General features: G+C 40.3%; 1 protein-coding gene and 1 long non-coding RNA gene across 10 annotated transcripts in view; one reads left to right on the top strand and one right to left on the bottom strand.

Moving 5' to 3' along the window:
• The window catches only part of KLF8 (KLF transcription factor 8), a 274709-nt gene that overhangs the window by 29257 nt on the left and 219658 nt on the right, over nucleotides 1-25794 (bottom strand). The window contains exon 1 of one of the 9 annotated variants that reach the window (XM_089323932.1): nucleotides 18944-19052. The exons of 6 other annotated variants lie outside the window; for them this stretch is intronic. Coding sequence is in view for 1 of the 3 variants with exons in the window: in XM_002720047.6 (XP_002720093.1) it covers nucleotides 17625-17631 (7 nt within the window). In the remaining 2 variants the exon portion in view is untranslated. Of the gene's footprint in view, nucleotides 1-17267; nucleotides 17509-17624; nucleotides 18557-18943; nucleotides 19053-25794 lie in introns of those variants that run through there. 2 more of the 9 variants (XM_002720047.6, XM_008272680.5) reach the window with 2 other exon arrangements.
• On the top strand, nucleotides 18166-21693 carry LOC138847730 (uncharacterized). Its single transcript, XR_011385679.2, has 2 exons — nucleotides 18166-18300; nucleotides 19727-21693. It is a non-coding gene; the product is annotated as an uncharacterized LOC138847730 (long non-coding RNA).

The following is a 25794-nucleotide window of genomic DNA, read 5'->3' as shown; positions in this document are numbered from 1 at the left end:
TGATAAATATTAAATCAGGTAACTCTTGTATAGTCCACAAGAGGGCACCAAAAAGCCAAGAGAGCTTCCTCAAAACTCTGTAGGCATATGGAGGGAATTTGGTTCTCTGGCTACCTTTACAGCACCTTCAGCTAAGCTTCATTATTTCTAGCCAGGGCAATTTACAAGAGCCATCTCTTATCTGATCTTTTTCAATTCTAATGGATTAAGAGGCAGCATGGTTAAAGAAGCAGAGTGAGGTTCACAAACTGTTTAGATTCTATGAATTTCAGTTTCTTCAACTACCAAGAGGCAGAGTTGGGGTGGGAGTGGGGGAGGGGCGCCTCATCATAGTTAATGTGAGAATTCCATGTTAGTACATGTAAATTACATTTAAAAGTTCTCAGTTGGCTATTATTGTCATCACCACCATTACTATTATTAATAGTCAGAATCTTGAGTTCTGGATCAGAAGAATGTCTCCTAGGTATCATACAGGCCCTTTATATTCAATGACTTTCCAAACCCACTCCACCCCTTATATTTCCAATCTTATTTTCTGGCACTACTATCAACCTAGTCTAACAATCTAAAATCAATTACTTTTGACTCTTCTCTTTACATCTTTGGCCAAGTGGTTATCAGCTGCAACAAATCTTACTGCAGAAATATCTCTTAAAACTAGCCCTCATCAATTCCCAGTAATTTCCCCCTCTAGTATGCTTCACATTGCTAACAAAGTGTGGTAAAATGTATGGGCTCTGAAGTGCCTGCTTGGGGTCACATCCAGGCTCTGCAACTTCTTAAGAGTAAAATATTTGGGCAAGTTTTCCCAGTCCCTCTATATTCTCATCTGTAAAGTATGAATAATAATAGTAGCAGCTCATAGAGTTATCATGAGGATTTATCACGGTAATATGTGTTCAAGTGTTTATAGTACCTGTCCACTGAGTTGTCAGTTTTCCTCTTACCAGAGGAACTAACAGTTATCTAGTTTTGTTCCTCTCTGCATCTCTACCTTCTAGCCAAATATTTAATATATATTATATATTAACGTCCAGTAAATGGGAATGAGAATTCTCAGAGCCATATCTACAACCACAACTGCTTATCTTTATAGGCTATAATAGCAATAATTAAGAAACCTGAAAGAGACTGCTTGCAATATCCATATCACAAATATTTTAGTCAAATGGATAAATGAGGGTGGCTGACAATTAGAAATGTCTCAGCAACTTCTTGTTATAGTTCCATCTCACCTACTCGCTAAATGGAATTGGCATTAGATCATTCTGGTCAGTATTCTAAGTATTGGTAAGATTTGTTGATAGGGAAAGATATCTATCAGGAAGTTGTATAATATCCTCCTCTAAATTATTTTTCTTTAATATTTGACCAGTTAAAATTGAAAACTGAAGGGAATTAGAGTTCACAGAAATTCTTAAAGACAGCTCAATTTTACCAACATCTTTTGATTTGATTATTGTTTAAAGCCCTTGTCTATAATCCTGTGGAATAGTAGTCTTTCTACTTTTTACTTGTTGAACACTATGGTTAGTGGTTCATTAAGCCTGCAATTATAAAGTAAATTCAAAGTATGTTATTGCAAAAATTAAAGGAAAAAAGAAATGAAGTAAGGAAGAGGATTGAGGGATGGAGAGTGGGAGGAAAGTATGGTTATCTTCTTAGAATTATTTCTATGAAATACATGAAATCCATTCTCTTTATATCAATAAACAAAAAATTATAAACTTAAAATTCTCTACATAATAGAAAAAGAAAAAAAGCTTAGTTTTTTCAAAAAGTGAGTCTTGTAAATCTCTTGTTTTTCTCTAGAATAGGATTGTTGTTCCACGTGTCTAAAGGAGACCAGACAGCTGCATAAAAGTTGTCAATGAAGGAAGCAATAAAGAAATGTACAAAGAGGTTATAATATGTACATCAAGCCATTGAGATGTGAAACACCCAGGCATGAGGGCTTCAGACATACAAATTACCTACTTATGGTAATAATAATTTTTCTATTTGATTAGCTCTTCAAATCTTTCTATCTGTGGGTTGGAGTGTCTAGGCCTTCTTCAAAGGGTTGGGGGAGGGGGGGAGTTGAGAAGGAAACAGTGGAAGAGAATTGTACTCTATCCCACGTGTCCCATATAGGCAGGACATCATAGATCATATTCCAGGCACCATGAACATAAAAATTTGATAAGACTATGAAACTTTTTTCATGTTCTTAGGCTTATTTTGTAACCCATGTGGCATTTCCCATAACGATCTTCTTCTTTTATGAAAGTGAACAGCCTCTCCAAGGAATAGGAGCAGGTGGCTGGCTAAGAACACATTGCACCCTTTGACCAGTTCTAGAAGACAAAAAAAAAAAAAAACACCACTTACAGATGAAGTCAGAACTTAGATTTTTAAAAAGGGAGACAAAGTAGACTCATTAGAGTCTACAACCAAAAAGAAAGCAAGCAGAGAAATATGAACCTTGACATGGGCCTAAGACCTAGTGCCTTAATAGGCTACAGCAGTTGAGCAATGCAATAATAATACCTTGTGTGTATTTACATATAGCTTCACAGAAGGGAAATAGACAGCTTTCATATCATTCCAATTTTATAGATAATTAATTGGTAAACCTAAGGTCACCAAGTTTAGAAGTGCTAGAATCAGAACTAGATTCTTTTTTGCTGAATCAAATTATAGTGCCCTCTCACTACTTTCTAATATTACAAATCTGGTGAACAACTTCTTTCTGAAAAACTATTTGCTAAAAGAACAACAAAGTAAGGACTACAAGCTAATCATTTAAGAACACATCTCATTTATCTTTAACTTCTGACCTATAAGAAATACTGGAACTATTAAAAAAATGAAAATATATGTTTTTAGTGTTTGAGATTATAAATCATTTTAAGTGTTATTTCTGTTTTTCTTCAGGAAAAAAGAATTAAATAAGTATTAGGGTACACATATATTTTAAGGTAGTTTTATTGTTTATCTTCCAGGAGATTACAGAAAATGTTGGAATGGGCCTTTTGAAGAATTCTTCAGGATTAAGATTATGTTACACCATAACATTAACAACAGAATGATGATAAAAGAACTTTAATGGTCAACATTCACTGAATGCTTACTATGTGCCAGGATTCTTCTGTTAATAATACCCTAGTAGTAGGAAGTATTATTGCCTAATAAAAAAAAAAAAAAAAAAAAAAAAAAAAAAAAAAAAAAACAAGAGAACTAGGGAGCACAAAGATGAAGTACTTTACCTATAAAAGGCAGACAGAATGTTTGAATCTTAGCAGTCTGGGGTATAATATAGCTGTAATAAAATTGTAATCCTACTTCACTTTGGTACTAGTTGAATCCTTTAATTTTTACTTGAAATAAATCTTATAGCAGAGGGTAAATGGTTGCTAGAAACAAACTACCTAATAACTGGAGAATGCAAAATCTTCCAATTATAAACATCACTGGAAAAATCCAATCTCAAAGAACTTCCAGTTGTGGCATCTCTGTAGCCTACTCTTTATGACTATCCTACTAAAGAGTTTCAACAGACACAAAAGCTGAAGGATGTCTTAGGTATTCCAATCAATACAACAGGTACTCAGAAGTGGCTCCAAGACAGGAAACTCCTGTAGCTTGCCATCTCAGTTTAGCTGGAATGAGATGAAAGGAAGTAGAGGACAACCCAGATGCCAAAAACAGGAATTTAAGAGGAGAGAACATACTACCACAAAACAAAATGAAAGCTGACAGCACATACCATTTGTGAATGACAGTGACAAAAATAATGAAATTGAGTATTACATCCTTCCTATAACAGCCAGCTAAGTTTGAAGTAGTTTAGTAGTGTGAGGTACTGAAAAGATAAACTGATAAGAAACACCAAAATCAAGCTTTATCACTCTACTCACGCCATTTGATCTTTCTATGCTTCATTTTTTCCCTCAGAAGATGAAAATACATTAGCCAAGCCTTTCCCCTCATATGAAGACTAATTATGACGACACATGTAAAAATTACTTATAAGATGTAAATGTTAAATATTCATATGCTTTTAGGACCAAATCTGTCAGAAATTAAAAGTACATAAAAATGAATACCATCATATTTTAAAGATCCAAACCATTTACCATAATATTATATTCTTATTTTAATATGCTTATTGCAATCTTCCCTTGAATTCATGTTTTACAACATCACTTGCATAGTTTCCAGTGCTTTCAACCACTTTCACTGTCCTGAGATGCTGATGTTAAGCCCTATTTTCTTTTCCACCAAAATAAAATAATTATGAGCCCAGCATTATGTTTCAGCAGCTGAGGTCCCTGTCTGTGATGCCAGCATCACAGGGTGCCAAGTCTAGTCCTGGCTGCTCCACTTTCAACCCAACTCCCTGCTAATGGCCTGGGAAAGCAGTGGAGGAGGGACCAAGTGCTTGGGCCCACGAATACAGAGAGCCGGAAAAAGCTCCTGGCTCCTGGCTTTAGTCTGGCCCAGCCATGGCCATTGCAGCCATCTGGGGAGTGAACCAGCAGATGGAAGATCTCTTTTCTCTCTCTGTTTCTCCTTCTCTCTGTGTAACTCTGAATTTCAAATACATAAAACTTTTAAGAAAAGAAGACAAATATGATGAATGAAAAGTCACCTTGGAATGTGATGAAGATTAAGATTCCTCATTCTGAAAATGACAGAGGCCAAGGGGAATTATAATAAAGTCTAAAACTAGTATTACAGATAGAATCGAGGCTCAGTGAACTTTAAGTCTGTGTTTCAGTTTTAGTTTAATGACCAAATTATTGGGTGACCTTAGGCAACTCCCATTGCTTAATGTAGAAAATGTTAATAACTCCTTCTCACTTACCTCACAGGATTCTTGAGAGAATTAATTGAAAGAACAGATTTTAAAGTATTATACAAATATAAGATTTGGTTTCTAGAACTATTGTTTATTTATGTGTTCAAATCATAATTAATCTGTGTTACCAAGAAATGTTATTAAATTTTTTTATTTTTAAATTATTTTTTTAAATTTTGAAAGAGTTACAGAGAGACAGGGAGAGAGGGAGACATTTTCCATCCATTGGTTCACTCCCCAGATGGCCACAATGCCCAAGGCTGTACCAGGACAAAACCAGGAGCCAGGAGCTTCATCCAGGTCTCCCACATGGGTGCAGGGTCCCAAACACTTGGACCATCCTCAGCTGCTTATCCCAGATGCATTAGCAAGGAGCTGGATAAGGAACCAGCACAGGAACTGGCACCCACATGTGAAGCAAGAATCACAGGTGGCAACTTTTTTTATTTTTTTAAATTCCATAGATACAACTTTAGGAATGTAGTGGTTCTTCCTCTCATACCCACCCTCCCACCCCCTCTCCCATCCTACTTCCTACTCCCTCTCACATCCCATTCTTCATTAAGATTCATTTTTAATTAACTTTATGTACAGAAGAGCAACTTTATACTAAGTAAAGATTTCAACAGTTTGCACCCCCCCCACACACACAATGTATAAAGTACTATTTGAGAACAAATTTTGTAGTTAATTCTCATAGTACAACATATTAAGGACAGAGGTCCTACATGGGGAGTAAGTGCACAGTGACTTCTGTTGTTAATTTAACAATTAACACTCTTATTTATGATGTCAGTGATCACCCAACACTCTTGCCATGAACTGCCAAGGCTATGGAAGCCTTTTGTGACCACAAATGCCATCAGTATTTAGACAAGGCCATAAGCAAAGTGGAAGTTCTCTCCTCCCTTCAGAGAAAAGTACATCCTTCTTTGATGGCCCCTTCTTTCCACTGGGGTCTCACTCACAAAGATCCTTCATGTAGGATTTTTTTTGCCACTGTGTCTTAGCTTTCAATGGGTGGCAACTTTATCTGTTATGCCACAATGCTGATCCCTAGCTCTGTCATTTTGAGTAAGCTACTTTACTATTTTTAGGCCTCTTCCAAATAAGTATAATATATGGTCGTATGAAAGGGATATGGGTGTAAAATTCATAATAATCATCCCAAATTTCTGTTTAACCTATGAGATTGATGTCAAGAAGGACAATTAAATTCTCCAGAAACTAATAGGGTGAATTTGGGTTTCACTCTGAAGCATTAAAAAAATTATTATGTATAAGTTCAAATGCATGCAAAAGTAAGGACCAACACTCATGTGCCTGTTTCCAGCTTCAGTGATTTTCAACTAACTACAAATCTTTAATCAAAACCCCAAACACTCCTAACACACAATAGATACATTCATGCAAACCGTTGATACTATATCATTTTGCTCCCATGGCATTTCTTAAAAAAAAAAAAGATTTTTGAGCCGGCGCCGTGGCTCAATAGGCTAATCCTCCACCTTGCGGCGCCAGCACACCGGGTTCTAGTCCCGGTTGGGGTGCCGGATTCTGTCCCGGTTGCCCCTCTTCCAGGCCAGCTCTCTGCTATAGCCAGGGAGTGCAGTGGAGAATGGCCCAGGTGCTTGGGCTCTGCACCCCATGGGAGGCCAGGAAAAGCACCTGGATCCTGGCTCCTGCCATCGGATCAGCGCGGTGCGCCGGCTGCAGCGGCGGCCATTGGAGGGTGATCCAACGGCAAAGGAAGACCTTTCTCTCTCTGTCTCTCTCTCTCACTGTCCACTCTGCCTGTCAAAAAAAAAAAGATTTTTTTTATTTATTTGAAAGTCAGAGTTACAGAGAGAGAAAAACATACATAGAGATATCTTCTATCAACTGGTTCACTCTCCAAATGGCCACAATGGCCAAAGTTTGGCCAGGTCAAAGGCAGGAGCCAGGAGCTTCTTCCAGGTTTCCCTGTGCATGGGCCCAAGCACTTGGGCCACCTTCGCTGGTTTCCCAGGTGCATTATCAGGGAGCTGGAAGGGAAGTGGAAGAGCCAGGACTTGAACCAGCACCCATATGGGATGCCAGCATCACAGCTGATGGTTTAACCTGGTAAGGCACAACGATGGCCCAATCTACAGTATTTCTAATGGGACACATTTAATCATTGCCATCACTCTGCAAGGTAAGTACTACTATCCCATTAGTAATGTGAGGAAATTCAGGCTCAGAGAAATAAAGTAATCCTAAAGTCACATAAACTGAGAAAAGACTGAGATTTGAACCCAGATATAATGTCTGATATTAAAGCTCTTTTTGTTGTTTAAAGTACTTGTTATCACTCTGTACTTCGGAATAACTTGCTAAAGTCGAAAACAATAATGGAAGTGTTTTTCTACTGTCATAGTAAGATCTACTATTGAACATTTACAAAAAGTATGAAAAAATTTTCATTAATTGCGATGTTAATCAAAGGAGAAGACCTCTAAGAATCATAGTCCAGCATGACAATAAGGCATGTTCAGTTTAGAAAAAAGATAAAGACCCTAAAGCAAAAACTGATTGCTCTATAACACCAAGTAAAATCTCATACCATCCTCATTATCACTTGATGGCACTATTTCATGTAACAGACCTCCAACAAATTAAACATAGTGCTACTGCAGCAATCAAAAGGAATCTATAACAATACAATGGTCTTCATCCATGTTTACTGGATAGGTGCATAAAGACAGAAACATTGTCTCATAGCCTTTTCACTCACTGACTGGGTTATATGGCTCAAGAGCACCAAGTTAAATAGACATAGAAGAATCCAGGGCCATCTCACTTTGTAGAACCCCAGAAGGTCAGATTAATGCAGTGACCAATTCAATGCTATATATCTATCCTAGTGTTCTCTACCAAAAAGGGAGAAGGTATGACATTATCCTTTCCATGTCAACTCTCTTGTATATTTCTCAGAACCAGTTTTTTTTTTAAAAAGAAAACTTTTAGATTCACATCACACTCCCCAATTCTAATGGAAAATGAAACAACAAGATCCTTAAAAAGTATAGGACAGAGAGAGAAAGAGAGAGAGAGAGCTAGGATTATTATCCCCAAAAAATCAAAGTTAGATATAGGCTCAGCATTGTGAAGACCTTTCTGAAGACACTTTATCTTGTTTGTGAGTGTGTATACCAAGGGAAATAAAAAATAGAAGATATATGCAAAACAAAAAACTGAAAGCAACTCTAGAGAAAAAAATGGATCACATTTTTAAGGAAAAAGAATGGAGCTAGATCAATAAATTTGGATGGTTACATTTGGCATGTGATGAGGAAAAAAGCTAGACTGATAATTGTTTTGAAAAGAACATGCTAGGTATTTGGAAAATAGAACTGTTACATTACTTACTAGAGATTACAGCAAATTTAAAGAGGAACTTTATGATAATAATCAAGTCTTCACAAAGGACCTATTAAATAGCCAACACTGTAATAGATACTGAGTGTGTGTGGAGGGAAAAGATAATACCAGATGGAAGCAAAAAACGTTCTTAGTCTCTGGTCTCTACCTTCAAGGAATTTGCAGTCTAGATCAGACAGAGAAAACTGGCAGCACAATGAAGATGCTGGCCTGGTTCCCACCATGATACTAAAAATTAAAAAAAATTTGCTAACAACCTTTCAAAAACAGGGGATTTCATTTTTCACTTCCTTTTTAAATTTTACTTATTTTCAAAGGCAGAAGGAGAGAAGGGGAGTGACAGCACAAGAGTAAGAGAGAGAGAGAGAGAACTCTTATATCAGCTGGTTCACTTTCTAAATACCTGCAACAGCTGGGATTGGGTCAGGCCAATGCCAGGATCTGGGAATTCAACTCACATCTAGGAATTCAACTGAAGTCATACTCTGCCGTCTCCCAGGGTGTAAGAATAAGAAGTGGAGCAAGCACCAGAATGTAGGCATTCTGATAGGGGATGAAAACCTCCCAAGTGGCAATTTAACACTTTTTCCAAACATTCAACATGTGATTTCATATTTAAAAAAATACTTCAAAATTTCAGAGGTAGGGGATGACAACTAAACTTCAGGTAACTGTTACCAAGAGTGAATGCTATAGGGGAAATCCTTCAAGATATCGGAATAGGCGAAGAATTCCTGGAGAAGACCCCACAGGCACGGGTAATCAAAGATAAGATAAACAAATGGGATTACCTCAAATTGAAGAGTTTCTTAACAGCAAAGGAAACAGTCAGGAAAGCAAAGAGGCAACCAACAGAATGGGAGACCTTATTCGTTATTCGCAAACCACACAACAGATAAAGGATTAACAACTAGAATCTACACAATGATCAAAAAACACCACAGAATCAAAACAAACAACCCAATAAAAAAATGGGCCAAGGACCTTAACAGACATTTTTCAAAAGAGGAAATCCAAATGGCCAACAGACACATGAAAAAATGCTCAGGATCCCTAGCCATCAGGGAAATGCAGATCAAAACCACAATGAGATACCACCTCACTCCGGTTAGATTGGCTTAAATACAGAAATCAACCAACAACAGATGCTGGCGAGGATGTGGAGAAAAGGGGACACTAATCCACTGTTGGTGGGAATGCAAACTGCTAAAGCCACTATGGTAGACAGTCTGGAGAGTCCTCAGAAACCTGAATATAGCACTACCACAGGACCCAGCCATCCCACTCCTTGGAATATACCCAAATGGAATTAAAGGGGTGAAAAAAGCCATTTGCACCTCAATATTTGTTGCAGCTCAATTCACAATAGCTAAGACATGGAATCAACCTAAATGTCCATCAACGGATGACTGGATAAAGAAACTATGGGATATGTACTCTATGGAACACTATACAGCAGTAAAAAAACAATGAAATCCGGGCATTTACAACAAAATGGAGGAAGCTGGAAAACATCATGCTGAGTGAAATAAGCCAGTCCAAAAGGGATAAATATCACATGTTCTCCCTGATTGATGGCAACTAAACGAGCACCTAAAATGATACCAATTGAAGTGAAATGGACACTATGAAAGACAATGACATGAGCAGCCCTTGGCTAGACTGTTGAGGAACAACTTACTATTTTGTTCCTTTAGTATTTTTGTTGTTGTTGTTGTTGCTCGATTTGCTCTACACAAGACCACTGGTTGAACTCTGCAATCAATGCACAACCATTCTTAAGCGTTTAAAAATTAACAGAAAATTGATCTCTGTGGAACATGGGAGTGGGAATAAGAGAGGGAGGAGATATATAGGACGGCACATACTCACTCAGACCTACCTCCAATGGTGGAACTGGAAATGTGCCAGGGGATTTCAACTCAACCTTACCAAGGAGGCAGGTACCAATGCCAGCACACTTGGTAAAGTGACAAATATAAATACACAACTGATCCAAAAGATAGGGTAAGTGTCGAAGAGATTACACAAATAAGACCAGTGTAAGCAAATAATGAAAGATAGAATCAAAAGGGAGAGAATGATCCTGCGGGGGAAGCAGAACACACAGCAGACTCACAGAATGGCAAATGCCCAAAGCAGCACTCCTGCCTCAGAATCAACCCTTGGGACATTCGGATCTGACTAAAAGGTCCATGAGAGTCTCGCAGGCATGGAAAGCCATGACACGGTGGCAAAAAACAATCTAAATGAAGGATCCTGGTGAACAACACCCCAGCAGAAGGATCAGGCCATCAAGGAGAGAGGCGCCTTTCGCTGAAGGGAGGAAGGAACCTCCACTGTGATATGGCCTTGACTAAACAAATTCAGAGTTGGTGAACTCAAGGGGCTTCCATAGCCTAGACAGCTCATAGCAAGAGTCTCGGGTGATTGCTGACATCATAAATAAGAGTGCCAATTGTTAAATCAACAACGGGAGTCACTGGGTTCATGCTCCCCATGCAGGATCTCTGTTCTTAATATGTTTAACTATGAAACTCAAAAACAATACTACTAGTCGAACAATACCCTATACCTTGTGTGGTTGTGTGAGTGCAACCTGTTGAAATCCCTGCTTAGTATATACTAAGTTGATCTTCAATATATGAAGGTAATTGAAAATGAAATGGGAGAGGGAGTGGGTGAGGGGAGGGCCATGGGAGGGAGGGAGGGAGGTCGGGGGGGAGGAAGCCACAACAATACAAAAGATGCATTTTATATTCTACTTAAAACTATTGGTTGAACTCTGTAATTAATACACAATTACTCTTAGGTGTTTAATTAATGCTATAACTAGTACTCAAATAGTATTTTACACTTTGTGTTTCTGTGTGGGAGCAAAATGTGGAAATCTTTACTTAACATACGCTAAATTGATCTTCTGTATATAAAGATAATTGAAAATTAATCAGGATGCGAAGGGGAAGGGGAGAGGGAGTGGGAGAGGGGAGCGTTGTGGGTGGGAGGGAAGATACGGGGGGGAGGAGGCTATTGTGGTCCATAAGCTGTACTTTGGAAATTTATGCTCATTAAATTAAAAAAAAAAAGAGTGAATGCTAGTTCAATATCTTCTGATTACTCAATATAAATGGGAATTATAGAGTTTTAATTGAAATTTGTGAGATGCTGGCAATCAACCAATTCTTTAAAATATGTGATGAGCAAATTGACATACTGCTGTGTTCTAAATCGTGTACCTCTCCCCAATTCAAATGTTAAAACAATAACTCTCAATGTGACCATGTTTGGAGAAAGGGCCTTTAGGGAAATAATCAAGGTTAATTGATAAGGCTCTGATCTTCCAGGATTAATATCTTCATAAGAAGAAACAACAGAGTTATATCTCTCTTCTTTCTTGCACAAAAATAGGTTATGTGAGTACATAGGGCCTTCACAAGAATCTGACCACACTGGCACCATGATTCTCAAACTTCTAGACTCCATAATTGTGAGAAAATAAATTTCTGTTAAGACACACAGACAATGGTATTTTGTTATAGCAGCCCTAGCCCTCTAAGACACTACTCACAAAGATTTTATTGCTATTACAAACATTACAGCAAAACTTTGGAAATATCTTAAATGCTAGTCAATAGAACACTGTTCAAATAAATCACAGCTCATTCATATAGTGAAAAGCTTTGCAGTCACACAAAATAATTTCCATATGGAAAGATCTCCAAAGAACAATTTTAAACAGACAAAGCACATTGTAGAACAATATTCAGAATATGTTACCAACTCTGTATCAAATGGAAGAGGCAGAAAATATATATATATATATATATATATACACACACCCATTGATTAATATGAATTAAATATCCTAATAAACAGATAACTTCAGTTGCATCCAGTGAGGCAAAATGGGTGGCTAGGGGTTAGGCAATAGAAGGGAAATTTTTTCACTGTATATTCTTTTGTATGCATTGGATTTTAAACCATGTGAAATGCAGTACCAATTTAAAAAGCATTTTAAAATGAAAGTTATAAAATTTTAGAGGATACAAAACACATGTCTGTGTCATATTTTGTCTGTAGGCAAAGCACAGATAAGATCTTTTAAAAAAGGAACTGATGCCAGATAGAAAAACAAAAAACAGCTTTGGCAACTAAAGAGATGAGGAAACTGAGGAAGAGGCATAGTTTGATACCACCATTCTGAGCATAGGATAAAAGAACTACCAAGTATGTTTGCCCACTGTGCATTCTTCTAAGTGCTTCACTAAATTAAGACTTATTCCTCACTGTAGCCCTATGAAGTAGTTTCTACTACTAACCCAAATTCACAGATAAGAAAACTCTAGTGCAAAGCTTAAATCAGTTCACTAAGGTTATATTGTTACAAGACAAGGAATGTGGAAAGGAGGAGTTTTGAATAAAAGGTGAGTGAGAATCTGGTAGTGATTAGAGGTTTTACATTACAAATGTTAAGTTTGTCAAACTGGTAGGAATTGTATGCTACTATAGTTTTAATGATTTTGTGACTATCTAAAAATTTATATGATTGAAGTTGAACATCTTTTCATATGATTATAATTTATAGCGCTTGCCTATGCTACTGGTCTGTGGTCTTTTTACTTCCTATTTTTGAACCTTTTTTGTTGGTGCTATTGAACTCTTTATTTAGTAGATCTACTAACTCTTTGACTATAATGTAAGTAAAAATATGCTATCTTAAAAGTAATGAATAAAATATTAAGTTGAAAATGTTTTAATTTTAAAAAATGATAATTTGAGGTTACAACACAATGTCAAATTGTTAGTCTTTTGAGATATCTAGATTTGCCTCTTGATAATTGTTGCCTCTTGATAATTCTAAGTTTTATTTGCTCACATTACATATATTTTGTGTAAGTACACAGATAAGATCTTTTAAAATACCATACAGAATATCAAGTATGATCCAACATTATATTAAGGCTTTTTATTACACTAATTTACATTCCTTCCCTCCCAACACACATTATAATAAAACAAATTATGCAAAATAACAAAAATGGGCCCCTCTTCTTATGAAATATACATTAGATATCAGGCACTGGGTCCTTAGGTTATTTATAATCACAAATTGCTATGCCATTTTAAAGATGAGGAAACAGAGGTTTTGACAATGGAGCTGAACTGGGGATAATAAATAGACCAGAAATCTGACTTCTAAATAAAGTATATTAGTATATAAGTTGATCTTCTGTATATAGAGATAATTGAAAATGAATCTTGATGAAGAATGTGATGGGAGATGGAGTGGGAGATGGGATGGTTGCAGGTGGAGGGAGGTTATGGGGGGGGGAGCCACTATAATCCAAAAGTTGTACTTTGGAAATTTATATTTTAAATAAAAATCGAAAAAATAAAGTATGTTAGTATATAAAATCAGAATAATGGGGCCAGCACTGTGGTGTAATGGGTAAAGCTGCCAACTAAAGTGCTGGTATCCCAAACGGGCACAGGTTTGAATCCTGACGGCTGCACTTCCAGTATGACTTCCTGCTAATGTGCCTGGGAAAGCAGTGGAAGATAGTCCAAGTCCTTGGGCCCCTACACCCATGTTGGAGATCTGGATGAAGCTCCTGGCTCCTGGCTCAGCCCTGGCCAGTGAGGCCATTTGGGTGGAGAGTGAACCAGTGGATGGAAGATTCTCTCTCTCTCCCTCTCTTCTCTCTTTGTCTCTCTGCCTCTGAGTCTCTGTAACTCTGCCTTTCAAATAAATTTTAAAAATACATTTTTTTAATCAGAAAGAAAACTAAACATGGTCTCACATTGTCTTTGGGTAAAAAAAAAACATGAATCCTATACTACAAAATTATTAATTTATTCACACTCTACATAGAAATGAGATGGCAGTTATATTAGATGATTATCTAGATTAATTATCAGAACCATGTTTTCCCTCTCACAGACACAAGCATTTTAGAGTATGATCTTAGATCATCTGTAAAACATATACCAAGCGTTTACATGGGAAAAGTAATTGGGTAAGTACTTTGAAAACACAATGACAGAATGCAATGCTCAAGCATCTCTCATTCTGGAACAGAGATAATAACCAAAATTCAGGACAGAGAATAATGCAGTTCTAGAAAATACAGGAAAAGTGATGTGGGAACTCAAAAGAGTATATCTAGAAGCAAGAATCAAGGCAGGTTTCATATAAATGGTCTTTAAGTGGGATTAATGATGAAAGAGATACTGTTTTCAGGAAAACTCATAAAAAACAAGTGCATTATCAGGGAATTTGTGTTAAGTATCAACTGAGCAGAACAAACACAAGTTTATGATAGTTAAGACATAGGTGAGGAGGCAAGAACTTGCTGTGAGTGCCATGGGCTAAAGTAGGACTTCAAGGAATAACAGTGTTTATATGGGGAATAAAACAGACATTTGAGATGGAAAGAATAGAGAATGAGTTGTATTTTTTCTCAAGGTGGACCTCTAGCACAGTGGTTATGTCACAGCATGGGATGCCTGCATCTCATTTTCTAGGGTCTGGCTTTGACTCCTGGCTCTGCTTTTGACCCAGCTTCCTGCTAAAGTGCACTCTGCTGAATTGACAGAAGGTGATGGCTCAACTAGTTGGGTTCCTCCCACCTACATGGAAGACTTGAATTGAGTTACAGTCTCCTGGCTTTGGCCTGGTCCATTCCTGGTTACTGTAGGCATTTGGGGAGGGAACCAGCAGATGGAAGACACTCTCTCTCTCTCTCTCTCTCTCTCTCTCTCTCTCTCTCTCTTTCTCTCTCTCTCTATCCCCAGATGGAAGACTCTCTCTCTCTCTCTCTCTTTGTCAAAAAAAAAAAATAATTAAAAAAATAGTGCCTGACATTCTGGCACAGCAGGTTAAGCTACTGCCTGTGATCCCATATGAGCACTGATTCAAATCCTAACTATTCTGCTTCTGATCCAGCTCCCTGCTAATGCGCCTGGGAAAACAGTGGATGATGGCCCACGTACTTGGGCCCTTGCCATACATGTGGGAGACCTGAACGGAGTTCCAGGCTTCTGGCTTCTGCCTGGCCCAGCCCTTGCCAATGCAGCCATTTCCAGCAGATGGAAGATCTCTTTAGCTCTCTGTGTCTCTTCTGTAACTCTGTCTTTCCAGAAAATAAATCTTTTTAAAATTAATAAATCATAAGTTAATCTAAAATTTTCTCAGGCAGCTGACATTGTGGTGTGGTGATTTGGGCAGCCACCTGCAATGGCAGCATCTCATATAGGTCCCTATTCGAGTCCTGGCTGCTATATTTCTTATCCACCTCTTGTTAATGTGCTTTGGGAAGCAGGGGAAGATGAACCAAATGTTTGGACCCCTGCTACCCATGTGGGAGACATGGATGGAGTTCCAGGTTTCTAGCTTCCACCTAGCCAAGCCTCTGCTGTTACAGTCATCTGGGGGAGTGAACCAGAAGATGGAAGACACGCCTCTATCTCTCTCCAACTTTGCCTTCCAAATAAATAAATAAATCTTTAAAAGATGATGGCTAGACTATGGATGGTACCTTGATTACTGGAATTCAAATAGTTGAACAAATAAGTACCCCATCTCAGAAATGCATATACTAGAACTATGAGAATGGTGATAGTGATCTGATTCATGTTTTATTTTCCAATGTACCCAGAAAGCCTAGACAAGAGATACCTATGGTTTCCAAGGACTTTGAAAGTAGAGCCATTCTCTAGTTTGGTATTGAGGATGGACTAGATAAATGCACGTTTCACTTTTACTTATAAATTTATACTCCTGTTTGTCCTATGTTTTCAGTTTGCTCTCAAAGCTAACCTAAAGTCACTGTTTCCAGCTCATCCTCTGTGTCTCCAATAGTCACCAAAGATCAACAGCTGTTAAAAAAGGGTTCCCCTCAAACCCTGAAGAATGGGATGAGGTCATTTATGAGTCATTACTTTCTGTTGCCCAAAGGTTCTGTTGGTTATAGCATGCTGGTTAAGTTGCCCAAAGAATGACGGGAAAGGCAGGCAAGTGGTCTTTTCTTTTAGAGGTGACAAGTTCCAGTGGGAACAATGCTACATCAGAAACAAATAAAACCTGTATTCTGGCTTCAATCTTTGGTAAACTAGTTTAATTTTCCCAGGCCTCATTCCACCTCATCTGTTTTAAAGAGAGCAAAGCATAATTCTATCAGCAATCTTCAGAGAAAAAATTCCAAGCTAAATGCAGAAAGGAGTGAAATTAAGATACAACAAGTGATAGCCTGTCACATACACTATGTCATTTAACCTACCTAAATATCTCTTGAGATAGAATTATTAATCTGCATTCTGTAGAGGAGAAAATAATGGCCAAAGTCCACACTGTTAATGGTGGTATCAAGATTTCAAAACAGATCTTTGTTAACCAGATCATCATAGTCTCCATCACTTTCAAATCCAAACTTAGATATTATTCTTTTTGCTCAGTTATTATCGCACTAAGAAATAAATGCCTAATAAGTGTTTTTCTTCACAATGAAGACAATAATAAAGGAAAAAAAAAGGTGCTGTTCCTTTGGCCACCTGTTTGGATATAATTTATTTTTCCCCAAATTCTTAGGTTTAAAAGAAAAAAAAAGGCCACAGAAAGACAGTTCCACCAAGTGGCTGAGCAAGTCCATTTACTCCAACAATCACAAAAATTCACCCCAATTTCCACCTATACCGAGGAACCCATGCCTTGGCCACGTCTAAAAGGGCCTGGGCTGGGCCAAAGCTCAAGCTTCCTCCTCCAAACAAGTTCAGCCCCTCCTTAAAGAGCCGGCACGCCCAAAGCAGCTCCTCCTCCGTGGTTCCTCCCAGGGCCTCGCGTTCTGTACCCCCAACAGCCTAGGCTCCCACCTTAATCCCCTGCCTCCTCCTACCTCTCTTTACAAGCATCTAGGTGCTTGCTACTGCTTAGTGGGGTTACCTGGGAGCGCTGGCTGTCTTAATTCTGCTCTCGCCAGCTGTGACTTTGGCTGTGTGGGGTTAAGCCAAAGGCAAATCTTACCACTTAGGAGGATTGAGAGCGGTGAGCCAAGGCAGACAAGACAAATCCATCCATTCTAACCCCTTTCACTTCTTCCACGAAGCCTCCTCCCTAACTTAGTCCTTCTTTGCCCAACCTTTTAGCAAAGTCATTTTCCCTTGAGTTGTTTCATTTGATTAGGACATGGTGTCCTTACCCTTCCGTTCCCCCACCCCCTTCTAAAACCCACAGGAGAGAAGTGGTGTGTGTGTGTGTGTGTGTGTGCGTGCGCGCGCGCGCGCGCGCTCGAGCTTGTGTGGAGCGGGGGAGGGAGGAGGGTGTTGTAGAATCTAGACGGAAGAGATGGGAGCGGATGGGTTCTAATCCGGAGTCACTTACCGCCCATGTCACTAGCTGAGGACTCCTGAAGTGTCCGGAGCTCATGCGATCCTCCAGGAGGCTCATACTCCTGAGCTGATCGAAAGACAGCTGTTCCCCTCACACCCGCCCCTGTCTGACAGCGCGCCAGGCGATGCGCTCTCGTCTTCTCTTTCTCAGTCCCCCACCTCCCCTTTTTCTCCAGGATAGAAAATGGGGAGGGGGACGAAAAGGGAGAGAGTCAATTCAGACCCAGCTGGACCACCCTCAGAACAAGGAAAACAAAGCTCTCAAGCATCCAACCCAAAAATCAGGGGCCGGCAGAACAGACTTCCTAAAAAGAATCCTCCTCCTGCAGCGTTTCCTCGGCTAAAAATAAAGTGGGTTCGCTGGGCCGAGTTGGCCAAGGCCGAAGATCCTCCGTTCTCCTTTTACCTCCACCAATTCAGTTCCGGCCAAGCCCACTCTCCACCCATCCTCTGAACTCCACACACCCTTGAAAAGGAGAGGGCAGGGAGCAGGGGCTAAGAAAACCAACCCAAACCTCAAAATACTACTTGAACACAAAGTTGAGTCAGAAAAGGAATCCTTCAAGACAGGAACCCACGAGGAAATATCACAAGAGGATCGCCATTGCCACCGTACACCCCAGCGCCTTTCTAAAAAGAAAAAAGGGAGGAGAAAATGCCGATGATTGGTAAGAACATATAGCCCAGCGCAGGGCCTTCGGCAAAAAACCGCAGCAACTCGCGCGGGTCCTCTGGGGCGGGGTTTCTTGGAGGCACCTAGCTGCCTCACTGGGGACCTTGCGCCCCCCGCGAGTCAGAATCTAAAAGTGCTCTCTGGGCAACCTGAGTGGGTGGAGTGACTCTGTCTTTCTCCGCCCTGCTAGGCCCAGAGGAGAGGTGTGACTATCGTGAAGACTCCACCTAGGGTGGAGTTCCTTAAAAGGGACTGGAGGCCGCTAGAGGAGAGAGCAAAGTGGGAGGAGGTGAAGGGTGGGGCTGAGAAGGCGGAGGGAGTAGGGAGGGGGTGGGGCGGGGCCCTGGGCTGAGAGAGCTGGCCTCGCCCCTGGCGGACGCCTCCTGCTGTTTCAAGCAGCAGCGGCGGCGGCGGCATCAGCAGCAGCAGCAGGTACAACTCAGATCAATTCCAGTTCCTTATTCGTCCCAGAAAGAGGCTTGCGGACAAACCGCTTGGTTACCTATTCATTCAGGTCATGCTAACTCTCCAGGGGTGGGTGACAGAGGTACAAAGATTGGAGCAGGGAGCTGTCTGGGAAGAAAGGCATGGGGAAAGGGAAAAGGAAGAAAGCTGGTGCAACTGGAAGTGATATTTACCGTCTTAGTTCTCCATGGTAACAGTGTGACACCAGCAAGAAGAGCGAGGTCACAGTGTCTTCTCTACGATGAGGCTGAGGAATGGAGATTAGATCTGGGTGCATTTTCTACTAAGAGATAAGGGAAGGCCATGAGGGTAAAAGGAATGGGTGGGGATAAGGAGGAGTTGAAGGGTGTGGCCCAGCAGGGAGACTTAAGGCTTTCACAATCTTGAAGATACTTGATCTCTAAGAATAGAGTTCTCAGTCCCCCTGATACCAGCATCTCAGCCAGACATTGGGGTGGATACCTGTAGAGCTGAATCTATAGGATAAGAGCCACATTTCCAGGATTTCTTTACTTTGCCTGAAAGTCTCTCTCTAGTTCATTTGAATCGGAAGCCAGAAAGTCACAAGCAACCCTTTCATTACCTTTACCTACCACAATTTTTTTAAGTGGAGGAAAGGAAAAAGAGACAAGAAACAAAGCAGAGGAAGAGTGGGAGCAGTGAGACAGGAGAAATAATAGCTATCATGTATTCAACACCTAATATGGGCAAGTCACTGGGCCAGGTGGCTTTTACATTCATTATTTCTCCATTTATTTCTGGCAACAACCCTGTGAAATAGACACTATTATATTCCTTGTGCCCTTCCTTTTTTTTTTTTAAATAAAGACACCTGAAGGTCATAACCCAGTACTTCTCAACACATAGGTCCATTTGTTTGTCATTTCTACTTGAATGTATTCTAAGTAACTCATCTTCCTTCTTCCCACCAAAACACTGCATTCTTCCTCTTGTAGGTCACCAGCTACCAGATGACATCACCAAACACCTCAACATTCAAGACAGGATGCTGGAACTCATCTTTCAACCACTATGATCTGGCCTCTGCCTAAGTCTCAAGCAGCAGAGTTTTGCTGCTCTCCTGGGCTTTGCCTGGACTGCAAATCCCACAGAATGCTAAACTTTCCAACCCCTATGCCTTGAATCACCTTACTTTCTTTGTTTGAAATGGCCTAACTTCTTTTTTTTTTTTAAAGAACAGCCTTTTTAAAAAATATTTATTTATTTATTTGAAAGTCAGAGTTACACAGAGAAAGAAGGAGAGGCAGATCACTCCCCGATCTGATGCCAGGAGCCAGGAGCTTCTTCCGGGTCTCCCTTGCAGGTGCAGGGGCCCAAGGACTTGGGCCATCGTCTACTGTTTTCCCAGGCCACAGCAGAGAGCTGGATCAGAAGAGGAGCAGCCAGGACTCGAATCAGCGCCCATATGGGATGCCGGCACTGCAGGCGGTGGCTTTACCCGCTATGCCACAGCACCAGCTCCAGAAATGGCCTTCTTTGTCTACCTTCTAGAAATGACTAACTCAATGTCACCTCCCCTTCTTATTTAATTCTTTCAGGAAGAGTTGACGATTGCTTATTCTGTGCCCCTCTCTACCTCAGGGTTATATTTGTTGATCTAATTACCTCTCCCTGTAAGATTATAAGATTTATGAGATTAGATGCCAGGATATCAACCACGTGGCACAGTGGGTTAACGTGCTGCTTGCCACATGGATATCCCATACCTGCGTGCCAGTTTGAGTCCCAGTTGCTCTGTTTCTGATCCAGGTTCTTATTAATGCAACTTAGAAAGGCAGCAGAAGATTGTCCACTTAGTTGGGCCCCTGCTGCTTGGAGTTCCAGGCCCTTTGCTTAGGCCTGGTCAAGCACTGGTTGTAGTAGCCATTTGGGGAGGAAACCAGTGGATGGAAGATTCTGTCTCTCTCTCTCTCTCTCGCTCGTTCTCCCTCTCCCTCCATCTCTCTCATCCCTCCTCATTTCTGCCCTTGTCTCTCACTCTATTTTTTTTTTATCAGGCAGAGTGGACAGTGAGAGAGAGAGACAGAGAGAAAGGTCTTCCTTTGCCGTTGGTTCACCTTCCAATGGCCGCCGCGGCCAGCGCGCTGTGGCCAGCGCACCGCGCTGATCCAAAGGCAGGAGCCAGGTACTTATCCTGGTTTCCCATGGGTGCAGGGCCCAAGCACTTGGGCCATCCTCCACTGCACTCCCTGGCCACAGCAGAGAGATGGCCTGGAAGAAGGGCAACCGGGACAGAATCCGGTGCCCCGACCGGGACTAGAACCCGGTGTGCTGGCGCCGCAAGGCGGAGGATTAGCCTAGTGAGCTGCGGCGCCGGCCGTGTAGGTACTATTATGATTCCTATTTTATAGATGAGGAAACTGAGGGATGTAGATTAAAGAACTGTACATGTATTAGTTGCATGAAAATAAGTCCCTTTAGGAAAGGTTTTGCTCTTGCAAAAGACTCCCTGTATTACTATGTTATGTTTTTCCACCACCACTTGTAACTGCCCAACTTGAAAGATATGGAACTATATGTTTCTATGGAACCATATAGACAAGTATGCAACGCTATACATTCTTTAAAAAAGAATCACCTTATCTCTTGGATCCTTACTTTCAAAATGCATAAAATTTGGGGAGGGGTGGGTATTTGACACAGTGGTCCCACTTGGGAGTCTCCCCGTCTATACTGGGGTACCTGGTATTTCTGGTTGCTTCTGATCCAACTTCCTGAATGTGAACTCTAGGACATATAAGATGATGGCTCAAGTATGGGGGTCCCTGCCACCCCTATGGGAGAGGCAAAATGAGTTCTGGGCTTCGGCCTGGATGAGCCCTGGCTGTTGCAGGCATTTGGGGAGTAAACCTTAGTGGATGAAAAATCTCTCTCCATGTGTCTCTCAGCCTTTCAAATAAAATGAAAATGAATAAAAATTTTAAAAGCAACATGTTATTATTATAAAACAAAATAAACTTAGGAGAGTATTATTCAATATACGATTCTGAAAACTCTAGCCAAGGTTATTTTTAGCAGCACTGAGAAGTTGTCTCTAAATTCAAGTCCTTGAAAGGACACTGAACTGTTTATAACATAAATGAATGCATTTTTGTGATGGGCAGATGAAAATTAGTAAATAACTAAAGTAAAAATTTGAAGAGTATAGCCACTAGTATTCTTTGTACAGGTGTGATGTACTTTAAGGTCATCCTGAGTTCCTTGTTCAATTTGAGAAGGCAAGAATAGCTGTCAGTTTGCAAACAGCTAAACAGTTTATTTTAATTTTAGCTAATTTATTTTAAGCTTTAGCTTTTTTGTTTGTTTTTGAAATGCTACCTCAACTTTTGAAAAACATAAAATAAATTACTGAAACTTGCCTACACAAACCCAAGATTATTCCCCATTCATCCTGTCATCCATTTAATCAGGACAGTGTAATGAGGACCTGTGTTATATAAAGAACCATGCTAGGAATTTTGGGAGAAATGAGAACATACATTCTCTCCAAGAGGCTCCAGTGGAGGAACCCTTGGTTTCACCATATTCAACATTATTAGTACACGTCTCCCTTTCAAGTCTTAGAAATGGCCTGGTTTCACTCACATTAGGACTCAAAGGTGGCTCACAAGAAACTATGTATCCCATGACCATAGTAAAAGGCAAAAATAGGACTTTCCCCATATATTTTTGCCTTATGACACATCAATAATCAGGATGTGATTGGTGTTTATGCCACAGGAAAGGATGTAAGGGAGAAGGAATGGAAAACTAGGACTTGTGATCAGATTCCTTTTTCTTCTAAGAAGCACCACAGGCTGCCCTGTCTTTCCTCCTTTCTTTAGCTGGTTTAAGAAATAGGCCAAATAGCAACCTGTAATACCTTCACCTCCTTCCATCCCATTCTAAGTCTGATGGAGATTGATCGCTTGAAGAAGCAACCTGTGCTTGACTCTATATAACCAAAGATCAGATAAGGAAGATAGGAGTTAAACACGAGACCTAATCAGAGACAGCTTAGAAGTATGCAGACACCTCACATATAAGTACCCACAAGATGCTGTTCTCTCCTTCTCCTCTTCCTCCTCCTCCTCCTCCTCTCCTCCTCCTTTTCCTCCTCTTCCTCTTCCTCCTCCTCCTCCTGAAATCCAGCTGACAAACTACCAGGGTGGAGCCCAGCCTGAGGGCTGAAGGGAGGGGAGGAGGAAAAGCTTCCATAAGAGGACTCCACCCTCTCTGCTCCCAGTAGAACAACAACAATTTTAAAAAAAAGTTTGAAGAGCTGGGGCTGCGAGGAAGGTGGGGCAGAAAAAGATGAAGTGAGGAAGGTGAGGAGCCTAGGAAGGGGAGGGAATTTAAGCAGTATATAAACAGAAAAACTTGCATTCTTAAGGCACAGTTATGTATAGAACAATAAATGTTTAACTGAAACCAGTGCATAACTCAGAGAAAGCTTTCCATAAAGGTTAATTATTATTCTTAGCTAGGACAGTTAGCTGTGAAATCTACCAAATAGGTTGAGTCTCTTTCTGGCCATTGAGACCATGCCCCCATATTTCCCATATCTGTTGTGTGTGTGTGTATATATATATATATATATATACACACACACACACACACCAATTTATAAACATTACTAACTAAACTGCTTGCCTGGAACACTCAGAGGCATTATTAAATTCAGTTTAGGAGTGACCAATAGACCAGAAGTATGTGGCTTGAGTTTGAAATTCTCCTGGCACAGCTCCATTGCAGACAAGCTCTAGCAAGCCTATTGACTCCTATTAGTGTAGTTGTCCCTCAGGCTACTAACTTTATGAGCAAAGAGCTTAACTGTGTGTGTGAGTGAGTGAGTGTGTGTGTGTGCGCGCGCGCATGTGTCTGTGTGTGTTAGGGCCAGGGGGGTGGGTATGCATGGATGCCTCACACCCTTTTTGACCCTAGAATCTACCACACCCATAAACTGGAGGAGGGAAGAGGCTTTATAATCAGCAACCAAGTCAAACCAGAAAAACTGGGAGCGTCAGTCTCACCTACAGGAAAGGGACAACATCCTGAATCTTATCCCCAAAATGTGAATTTCTGAGTCAGGGAAGGAACTTAGTTACTGTACAAGAAATAGGCCTGGATTCTTGGTTTCATATTAAACAAATAAATATATGAGATTGTCTAAGGAAATATATAAATAGAACAGGAACTCCTTTATCACTGAGCTAATCCAAAGAGGCGCCAGGGCCCTGAAAGCTCCCAAAGGCAGGCTCATACTTATCATCCTTGTGATACTTACCACAAGCAACTCTCACTTCCCCAACAGAGGGGGGTGTCTGTCCCCACTTTCCCCCAAACCAACAGGAGATTGGCCTTTATCCTTCTGTTCATTGCAGTCTTATCATTTTCCTCATGAAGTAAAACGAAGAAAGAAGGGGCAATATTCCTTTAGTGCTTTCTTTTTTTAATATTAAGATTTATTTATTTATTTGACAGGCAGAATTACAGACAGAGAGAGGGACAGAGGGAGAGAGAGAAAAACAGAAAGGTCTTCCATCAGCTGGTTCACTCCTCAAATGGCTGCAAGGGCCAGGGCTGAGCATATCCAAAGCCAGTACACTTTTCAAGGTCTCCCATGCAGGTGCGGAGGCCCAAGGACATGGACCATCTTCCACTGCTTTCCCAGCCCATCAGCAGATAGCTGCATGAGAAGTGGAGCAGCCGGGACTCAAACTGACACCTATATGGGATACTGGCTCCACAGGTGGAAGCTTAACCTCCTATACTACAGCACTAGTCCCTAGTGTTTTCTTAAAACTATTCTACAAACGCATCTATTGAAATATTGCACCATTACTCTTTATTTCTTCTGTTCTTTGTTTGCTCAAATGGCCCTGCACTGTGGTAATCATTTCCATCAAGTCAACACCACAAATATAGTTGGAGAAATCTACCATGGAGCCACAATGACAGGACATTACCTTCTCAAATCAGGCCAGCAATGAATTTAAGACTAAGATAGATTAGCAGTAATATTTTACATCCTAAGATAGGTTAAAAGATTTGACCAATGATGACAGTCTAAAAAGTATGTCATGAGGATATAGACAATGATACTTGGTTGTATGCTGTAAATATGATGTGAAAAGAATATACATAAATATGTTGAAAATAAAACTTTGGAGGCACACCATCTTAGCAAGATTTATAGACCCAATTTCAGAATGGTGTACAAAGGATGTAAAGAGGTTATTTCATTTTTAAGCATGTGGTATGCAAATAGTGGCATAAAAGGTTATTTTAGGTGTTACATAGATAAATATTGTCTAATAGTGTGTATTTATTTTTATGGTTACCTTCTATTTATGGAGAGTAAAATGCTTTCCATTTATGGTAGTGCTATTTTTGATAACATTTACTTTAGTACAATATGCCATTTCATTTAAAGAAGCATTTTAAGTACATGATGGTTCAGATGGTACTCAGATATGGTCTAGGTCATGAAGGTGAAACACAAATAATTGAACTTCAGCAAACAATGACTGAATCTAATTCTCATCTCAATTTGGTACATGACACTTTCTTAAAAGATGTATCTGAAAGGCAGAGTTACAGAGAGGCAGGGAGAGAGAGAGAGAGAGAGAGAGAGAGAGAAAGGTCTTCCATCCTATGGTTCACTCTCCCAGATGGCTGCAATGGCTGGAGCTGTGCCTATCTGAAGCCAGGAGCCAGGAGCTTCTTCCAGGTCTCCCACATGGGTGCAAGGACACAAGCACTTGGATCATCTTTTTGCAGCTTTTCCAGGCCATTAGCAAGGAGTTGGATTGGAAGTGGAGCAGCTGGGATTTGAACTGGTGTCTATATGGGATGCCAGCACTGCAGGCAGCAGCTTTACCTGCTGTGCCACAGCATCATCCCCAGTAGATGACACTTGATTAAGAGGAAGATCTTATCCTTAAATTGATAAATATAAATAAAGCAAGATTGTCTCCTCTTCCTGTTCCCATGGCAGAACTGTTAATAGAACATGGAATTT

Source organism: Oryctolagus cuniculus, chromosome X (assembly GCF_051225735.1).
Source record: "Oryctolagus cuniculus isolate XC-2025 breed Fujian yellow rabbit chromosome X, ASM5122573v1, whole genome shotgun sequence".
In the NCBI taxonomy this organism is placed as follows: Eukaryota; Metazoa; Chordata; class Mammalia; order Lagomorpha; family Leporidae; genus Oryctolagus; species Oryctolagus cuniculus.
The sequence above is the reverse complement of the archived record's forward strand: the minus strand, read 5'-3'. Positions and strand labels throughout refer to the sequence as shown.